The sequence below is a fragment of the Thalassophryne amazonica genome, chromosome 7, assembly GCF_902500255.1.
Source record: "Thalassophryne amazonica chromosome 7, fThaAma1.1, whole genome shotgun sequence".
In the NCBI taxonomy this organism is placed as follows: Eukaryota; Metazoa; Chordata; class Actinopteri; order Batrachoidiformes; family Batrachoididae; genus Thalassophryne; species Thalassophryne amazonica.
Window position 1 is genome coordinate 82,130,411 of NC_047109.1, and position 9,528 is coordinate 82,139,938.

Sequence of the window (9,528 nt, forward strand, 5' to 3'; positions counted from 1 at the left end):
TTGTCCAATAGGAAGCTCTCTTTAAGTGGAGGGGTATTGGGGAGCGTGCCAGTGTGTCCACCAGCCCAGGCTCACCCTGCGTTGCCAAAGAAACCAGCCAGATTGAGTGAAGGAACCCACTTGCTGCTGTCCACCTACTGTTTGTGCACACTCATAGGATGTGAGGTGTGTCTTTTGGGAACAGTATTGAAGCAGCTCACAGGTTCACCAATGTCATAGCTTATAAATCTGCTGCCCACAGTGCAGTTTGTTCCATTTTATATGTCTCATAATAATAGTAATAATACATTATTATTATTATTATTAATGTGAGACATATAAAATCTGCTTCTTCATATCCAAAGGAGTCAGCTGAAACAATTTGGGCATCTGGTGAGGTTGCCCCTTGGTTGTCTCCCTAGGGAGGTCTTCCAGGCACATCCAACTGGGAGGAGGCCCTGGGGGAAGACACGAGACATGCTGGAGGGATTATATTTCCTAGCTGGCTTGGAAACACCTCAGAATTCCCCCGGGATATGTTTGAGGACTCGGCAGAGGATAGGGAAGTGTGAGATGAGCTGCTTGGTCTGCTGCCACTGTAACCCAGACCCGGTTAAGCATCAGAAAAGGAATGATGAATAATATGAACTGCAAATGAGTGACGGTTGTGAGAGATCACAATATAATTTGGCATTTTGTGATTCAGTTGTTCATAACATAACTTAAGAACAGCATCAGATGTGGTAACTTCACCAATAAAGTTTTGGATCTGTAACAACCACACATACACAGCCATGTAGAAGTTTGCATAATCAACCATGACTTGAGCAGCATAAAAAGATTTCTAGCCAAAGAACCGCAGGCATTATTATTAGCTGTGAAAGTGTTTCTGTCAACATAATATGTTCCAGACTGTGCTAACTAGTTCTCAGTGAGAACAGTACACTCATTTACAAGCCACTGCAGCAGGACTCTTGCCAAAACCTCTTTTCATACTTCTCTCTCCTCTGGGTTCCCTTTATTTGCATCATATTGATGTGTTTTAAAATGGCAGAGTTTAGTTGCACCGTAAGACGAGCTTGTAACGCTTTTGCTTTTACTTTATTTGGGACTTTTTCAGAAAAGACAAGTTAAGTGGCAGTTTTGAACTCCGAGAAGCTTTGTGAAGAATAACAATCAAATTGTGACCATTTACAGTCTGTAAGGATGTTTGTAAAAAGCTCCATTAAACATTCTGTCATGATTCTGTTGTGTGTGATTTGTATTGTTCAGATATTTTATACAAATAATGAATGTTTGTGAGTGCAGTGGTGAGAATACTTCGTGAGGTGAAAGATGAATGGAACATTTCATATTCTTTCCATTGCACAAATGAAAAAACATTTATTTGTTTTATATAACACCTAAAGTAGATCCTTGTCATTTAATATTTTATTAATTATAAACAAGAGAAAATGGACTTACATTTTGCTGTGCATCACTGGTCCTTTGAGGTCAAGAGGTTCCAAACAGTCCAACACAAACTATAAATAGCAATCCAATATCAATATCTGTCACAGCTTTAAAATGACGATGTATTCCGTAGCTGATGCAGTGCATTGACTTCTTCATGTACAGACTGCCGTCTGCTTTCCTCAGTCCAGCAAAAAAATCGCAGCAGGAATTTGTTGAGCTCTTTATCCGACAGCGCTTCTACTTCAGCTAGAGAGGTCCCAGCGAATACTGCAAATGCCTCCAGATGGCTTACGGAGTACTGGATTTGGGTTTTTTTATGTTAGAAGAATGAGCACCATCAACAAGCTTGTTCAAATCATCGTCTGTCACCAAAACAAACCCCGCCATGTTTGTTTTTAAACTAAGCACCATTGCAGTATTAAGGTAGTGGCGGCGTGCAACGGCACAAAATGTATGGAACCAAAACTGCACAGTAAATGGAACCAAAATGGCAAATGGGACGAATGATCAACATCATGTGACATACAAACCACCAATTAAATGACAAGGATCTATTTAAGCATTATATAATCAGTAATAAATGTTTTAAAACATCCACAGTGACATCAACAATCCAGACATAAGATGTTCCTGTGCCATGGCTATTGGTATATTTTGATGAATTTACAGTAAATCTTTGCTTTTTATCAAAAGAAAACAGGTAACATTTTGACTTGAGTCTCGCATGTGCTTACTGGAAAACTGCAGATGAAATTTGACATCTGCTATTGAAGAAATGTCTTCTGTGTTCCACTGGATGATGCACAAAAGTGGCACTTTGCATAGTTTCTCCAGTCATAGACAAACTTATAACTGTTTCAGAGTTGTTATGAGTGTTGTTGGCTTCCTTCACTAGCAAAGGTGGGACGAAGTCACTGTCAAGTCATTCTCAAGTCACCAATCTGCAAGTCCCAACACAGTAAAATCACCAGTGTTAAATTAACACTGCCAGTGTACATATGGTCCCACTCTGGCCAGAGTCCATGTTCATTTAACACTGGTGATTTTACTGTGAAGTCAAGTCTCACAACCTGGTCTCACGGCAAGTCGTGCTTCAGCAGCACGAAATATACATTAATCTATTGGTTTGTGATATTGTGACGAAAAACGCCTCATTTTTGTCACGTCAGCACAAATTCATTCTCATTCATTCTGTGATGGCTGCACGAAATTGTGAGTGAAGCAGGGGTCGGGTGGTTAAGGTTAGGGTTGGGAGTGGGAGTAGGGTTAGGAATAGTGAGTAAAAAAAGCCCTGTCATGAAAATTTGACTCATTTCGTCACGGGAGCACGGAAAAAAAACGTGAGACCGGGCTGAATCTCAAGTCAGCTTGCAAACAATTGGTGGTCATTATGACTTGAGACTTGACTTGGGACTTGCTGATTCATGACTTGAGAGTGACTTGATGGTGACTTTGTCCCACCTCTGCTCACTAGACTCCTCTTAGTTTTTGAGAACTTGCTACTCCAGATTGATTTATTACACAGTGCCTTATTGTCTGCATTTCTTAATGATGTAAATGAAGTCTGAGACATATTCAGTGACTTGAACATGTTCATGTATTCATCTCGACTAGTATGAAGAAAACTGGCTGTAAAAGTGATGATTTGTATGAACAATCATGCCTATATTTAGTATGTCCAATTACTTATGTCCTCTGAAAACTGAGGACTATGGATTGGTGTCCTGTCAAGGGGCAGTCATAGATCTCATCTGCTTCATGCGACTATGGGGATGTGCACTGGTACTAGTGGCCCTCAGAGCAGGCATAGGATTCTTTGAATTAAAGATAAAAGTCTACATAACAAGTATACCTTGATTGTTTAATTTCACCTATATTGTGATGGTGCACAAAATTGTGGTAGCAAAATGACTGAATAAATAACATCATTGTCCAAATACTTATGGACCTGCACTTTTTAAGTGCTTCAGTGAACTTTAACTTAAATGTAACTACATTTACAATAGCTATTTTGAGGAAGTGGTTAAAATAGTCTGCACGCATGTGTTGTTGCTACGCTTCGCCGCATCCATGACACAATGGAACCACCTTGGGTTCTAGATGGCAACCACCCAGGCAGAAAGCTGGTTCATTCCCACGTCTCTAAGCATCTGCTACAGCCAATTGAAATATGGACATCCACTTGGCCTTCTCTTGCTACTGGGTTCCTCAGCACTCAGTCACCTGTGCGCTAGATCATGTGACACAAAGCAAGCGATACTCCTCCTGTTAGTCTCCCTCAGTAACAATTCATTTGACAAAAAACACTTTACATGCTATGTTGTTAACCAGCTGTGCAACAAAGCTGGTTAACATAGCATCTAAGGTGATTGGGTTACAGCTACCACAGCTGTAACATATTTATGATAATCGGGTCAGGGGTAAGACTAACTACTCGGGAGGAGCTCGGAGTCAAGCCGCTGCTCCTCCACATCGAAAGGAGTCCGTTGAGGTGGCTCGGGCATCTTTTCCGAATGCCCCCTGGACGCCTCGCTGGAGAGGTGTTCCTGGCACGTCCCACTGGAAGGAGGCCCCGGGGAAGACCCAGGACACGCTGGAGGGACTACATCTCTCGGCTGGCTTAGGAACGCTTGGGATAACATTAAGATAACATTGATGCAAACTTTATACCTGCCTGTCGGTTGTGAATGACGCAACCGACAGGCGTGAAAAAACTCACGCATGCGCACGAAGGTTCAAGCTTGGCTGATGCAAGCACACGATTCAAATCCATATAGTTTTTGCAAAAAATAAAAAGGTCGGATAGTTTTCTAACAGACCTCGTATTTAGCGGTATTAATATTTGCGTTTATGAATATGTACGTATATCTACGTTATTTATTAAAATAGCGGTATTTAATTTGGGGACCTTGTTTAACTCGCGAAATTCGCATAATAAATCCCACGTGAATAATTGCACCTTTACAGTATTTGCAACAGGAAGGAGAAGCTCCCTTTATTTCTCAGCTTATACATACAAACATGTTTTTACAAACCAGACAAGTGTAATTGTGTGTCTACATGGGTATTTACAAGCCTACTAATCTGTTTGATATCAGAGGAGGATAGGGACCAGGGAGCAAAAATTCTCAACCCCAATGGGAAAAGTTTTTCTAGCAGTTTCCCCTTTCATCACTTAAGGGATTACTCTGGCAGAGGAAATTGAAACTTGAGGGTGTGTGATAATAGCTGTGTAACAGTTAGTGCTTGTTGCTTATTATCAATGAAAAGAAAATACATAACATTGATATCCAGATCAGAAAAAAATCAGCAGAATCCGCGGGGGGTTCGGTTGAACCCCCTCTATATACGGGCATGCATTGTCCTGTTGGAGCTTGTCATTGGTTTTTGGGGGGAGGAGTGTCTTGTGTGTGCAGTTGCTATGTGTGCCATGGTGCTTTGTTGTACATGTGTTTGGACATCCTGCTGCACATGAAATGTACTTTTTAAGCATAAATAAAGTGAAATGTGAGCTTGAATAAAGTCATACTAGTGGTACCCACAGATCCTCTGAAGAGACCTAGTACCAAAGACCTCCATTCCTCCACTTATAGGTCACTTTTTAGTGTCAAACTCTCACAACCACACAATAACTGGTAGCACCAGGACCCTAAACACTTGAACCTTCATTCTACTGTAAAGATATTGGCATCGCCAAACACCTCTGTCCAGTGACGCCTTGAATCCATAAGTTCTTCCCAGGCACCTCTCGATCTTAAATGCTGAGGTGCCAGAGCCATGAATGTCTCTGCAGAGATAACTAAAGCATTCAGTTTGACACTTTCACCATGTACGTATGTACACATACATGTCTGACGGCTGAGTGTGGGAAGTCATTAAAAGTCTAGATCTTGATGGGCTTGATCCACGTATTCTGATTCCTCACTTTTCAAGAACCACAACCCAAGTATCCATTGATTCCAGAATGTTCACAGCATTGTCCATAAAGCCAACATCAGTAAACCTTTCCTTGCCAACAAAAGCCCAGGCGCGGTCCTCAGCGTCTCACAAACGAACATCACAAGGTCGAGTTCCTGGCAATTCTGCTTGAATCACACATGACTTAAATGCAGAACGCCATCTCATTATCTGCTTCAGCTGAAAGTCTTTAAGGTTGCACGTGAGCACCATCCACAGGTGCTGCACATCATGTTGGTGAGGGTGAAGGACTCTTCTGCCAGCACCTTCTCCACAGACAATAAATCAGTTTGCATACCACCTGGAGAGCAAAGAAAAGAAAAGAACACCAAAATGTCCAGCCACACCCCCCAACACACAACACTTAAATAATACTTGCATTGCTATGATTTGCAGTGTAAAGTGACTTAATGGCAAATTAAGTGAGATGAGTTCAACAAAGCAAGTGAGCACACTGGGGTAAACAGGAGTCACCAAATGAACACAAAATACAATCCAACACGTAGGTAAAACGAGGCGGTACATTTGTGCCCAAAGGTTTACACATCCTTACAGAATTTGAGATTTTCTTTGGTCATTTTTCATAGAATATGAATAACAGAAAAACTTTTTTTCACTCATGATTAGTGGTTGGGTGAAGCCATTTATTGTCAAACAGCTGTGTTTAGTTTTTAAATCATAATGACAGCAGAACCTACTCAAATTACCCAGATCAAAAGTTTACATATCCCAATTCTTAAAACCGTATGTTGCCCCCTTTTTCACCAATGACAGCTTGGAGTCTTTTGTGGTAGTTGTGGACAAGGCTCTCTGATGGTGAAGCTGCCACTGAATATGTCTTGGACTTTATTAACATTAATTACAAAGAAATACAAACAGTATGGCACTCTGTGGTAAATCTGCCTGGAGTAGACAGTTCTCAAAAACTGAGTGACTGTGCAAGAAGGAGAAGAGTGAGGAAAGCCACCAAGACACCCCAGAAGAAGTTATAGGCTTCAGTGGCTGTGATTGGAGAAATTGTGCACAGTGCAAGCTTTGCATTTTGTATCACCAGTTACACAGCTTCATGATGATTGATGAAGTGGTATAGAGGAGGATTTTCTTAAAAAGAAGACCTGAAAGTTTAGCTACAAATTTCCAAAAGGTACATCTGAGATGCAAGCCTGGATTTGATCTGTTTTGATAAAAGAATATCCTCCTTCACTCTACTCCACTATGTGATGGAGTCATTAGGATCTGGAGAATATAAGAAGTCCATGGGGTCGACGATATACGGGGGGATTTGTCCTTGGATGAAGGGCGATCAGCTGTGGCTAAGGTCTGGAAAGGCTGTTGTGATGTCAGGTTCAGTCTGAATGATGGAATCTATGGTGTCTAAAATTGTGTCCCTTTCCTGTTTGTCTGAACTGTCTTGATAATCTACATAGAGGTCCCGGATCTTAAAAAAAAACCTGCGGTGTCACACAAGTACAATGTGTCTGAGCCATCCACAGGATCTTAAACATGGTCTCCCTCAGTGTCAGACATGAACCCGTCCTCCAAGTCCGAACAGGTGTGACACAGCTCAGGTAGAGGGGGCTTTGTCTGCAGTAAGTCCTCTGGTCTTCAAACCAAGTCCAGGAGCTTACCAGCCTCGAACAGGACATCCAGGTTGCACAGGTCTGGGAACCAGTCACATACCAACGAATCGGCCTCCTATGAAAACTGATGAATAATTACTTCAGTTTAGAAAAACATGGCTCTGAGTGCCCCAAGGTACAGAGTGCTGCCTACTAGGCGCATGGTTGGTTTATGTTATGATTTGCGGTGTCAAAATGAACCCAGAGATGCAGGCAGCAAACCAAACAGAAGGTAAGGTTAAAAAACAAGGTGATTTAATTGCAAATTATGTGAGATGAGTTCAACAAACCAAGTAAGCACACGTGATAAACAGGAGTCAACAACCGAACACAAAATACAATCCAACACAGGTAAAACAAGCGGCGATAAAAAGGGGGAAAAAAAAAATCAAAATTCATGAACAGGACAAGGCTATATGCAGAAGATGTCAAGGATATACATAAATACTCACAATCACAAGGAAGAAGAAGGAAGAACCAATGAAAAAAAAACAGCAAATGGAAAAGAAAACAGTGCAGTCTTAACTACTCAGATGAACGATGGAGCAGTAGGTATGGGAGATCGGATCAAAACACAGGTGCTGAACTAAACATACAAAAGGTGAATCAAAACTCAACAGAAACCCGGGGATGTGTAGAAGCAAAATATAAAGACAACAAAACACAACCAAAAAAGGGATTCACAAAACCAAGGACACAAAGACAAAAACCAAATATGGAACTCAAAAGTGTACAAGGTGCAAACAGGGAAACATAACGTGATAAACTGAAGTAATGCAGGAATGAGACATGATGACCAAAACACATAGAGACACAGACAGAGGACCAATCACCAAGACAATAAAAAGATGGACCACAGACGGGACAGACCACAAGGATGACAAACACGGATAACGGACATAGACGGGACAGAGAACACAACACGACAGACAAAACACAATAACTAAGGCACAGACAAAGGAGAGACCACAGATACAGGCCACAGACATGGACAGAGAACACACCACAACATGCATGGATTCTGTTTTTGAACCAAATTTTTGTTACAATCACTTCTTTTAAATATAATTTTATTTACTTATTTAACCTCATTTATCTATTTAACCTCATTACTAGCCCTAAAATGAAGATGACCTGACAAAACCTGAAAAATGTCTGTACTCAAAGTAAACGTAAGAATCCTTGCATGTGTTTTTTGTTCTGTTGTTTTTTTTTCTGATATGGAGTTGTATTTATGTATTTTAAATATAATATTTTGGCACTTTTATATGAATCCCCACATACAAATTAGGAGTCACGACTTTTGCTGTCTAGGTTGCCGGTGTCGCCCTGCCTTCGCTGCGCATGCGTCATTTCTGAGCGTCAGCAGTGAGTCACTGATTATCACCTTGTTTCTGCTTCAAACTGCACTCTAGTCATCATCTGTCTCAGCAACAGATATCTGAACCTTTTGTACAACAATCATTTCCACATAAATTCAGCATTATTTCATAATAAAAGGCGGGGGAAGCGATCAGAGCATCTGCATCATTTCAGTGTATTGGTAGTGATTCACCAATTATTGCCTCATTTCTGCTTAAAATGACCTTGTTTCTGTTTAAAACTAACTTTAGAATGATTTGAGAGGTTTTACTTTGTCATATGATGGTTAATAATCACATTAATCCCTTTGATCGCTTTGGGTGAAAAGAGTCAGACTCTGACTTGCTGCTGTGGTCCCAAATGACCCGTGTGCCGTGAGGGCAGGGCGGACCATTTTTTAGAGGGGACTGTTCGGTCAGCGACACCAGCGGCGAGATGAAAATTTGAATTATAGTGATCGTCTGCATTTGTTTGGTCGTTTGTTGGTTACTTAACAGTCTCACAGGCACAGTTCTGCATCTACCCTCCTAAAATTTGGACATACGGTTCAAATAATCATACAATAGTATGAGTTCATTTTTCAAGGTCATCACTGTAAAAAAAAATCTGTTAAATTAACGGTGAAATTCGGTGAAATTACAACATAAAGAAATTGTAGAAAGAAAAACAATGGAGTGGTGTTTAATTTACAGCAATAATGTGTAAAATGTGGAACCAAACTGAAGTGTCAATTTAACAGTACAAATATGTTAAAATAATCATATACCATTGTACATTTTACAAATGACTGTAGTTTAAACACAGAAAACCATAATACCAAAAACTGTCCAATACAGTGAGATTTTACAAATGAGAATTTTCACAAATACAGTAAAATACTGATAACACTATGTAACAAATTTTTATTGTTGTTTTGTTCCTGGGTACACAGTGTGTTTTCCTAACCTGTTATGCCTTAAATAAATAGAAAATAGCTGTTATTCCACAGAAACTTTGCTTCTGTGATCAGGACAATGATATTTTGAAATTTGTCTGTTTTCAAGAATATTCTCGATTCGCCTTCACTACTACTGAGTAGTCTTCTAGAATATTCTTTAACTGCTAGAACTGTCCAGAATTTTCTAGAAGTTTCCAGAATTATGTAGAAATTTCAAGA

At 40.3% G+C, this 9,528-nt stretch overlaps 1 protein-coding gene across 1 annotated transcript in view; it reads left to right on the forward strand.

Moving 5' to 3' along the window:
• Window positions 1-1,223, forward strand: part of atp8b2 (ATPase phospholipid transporting 8B2) — a 136,440-nt gene extending 135,217 nt beyond the window's left edge. Inside the window, exon 30 of the mRNA XM_034174795.1 lies at window positions 12-1,223. Coding sequence (XP_034030686.1) covers window positions 12-110 — 99 coding nt within the window. The 3' untranslated portion in view covers window positions 111-1,223. The remainder of the gene's footprint in view (window positions 1-11) is intronic.
• Window positions 1,224-9,528: the final 8,305 nt, after the last annotated feature.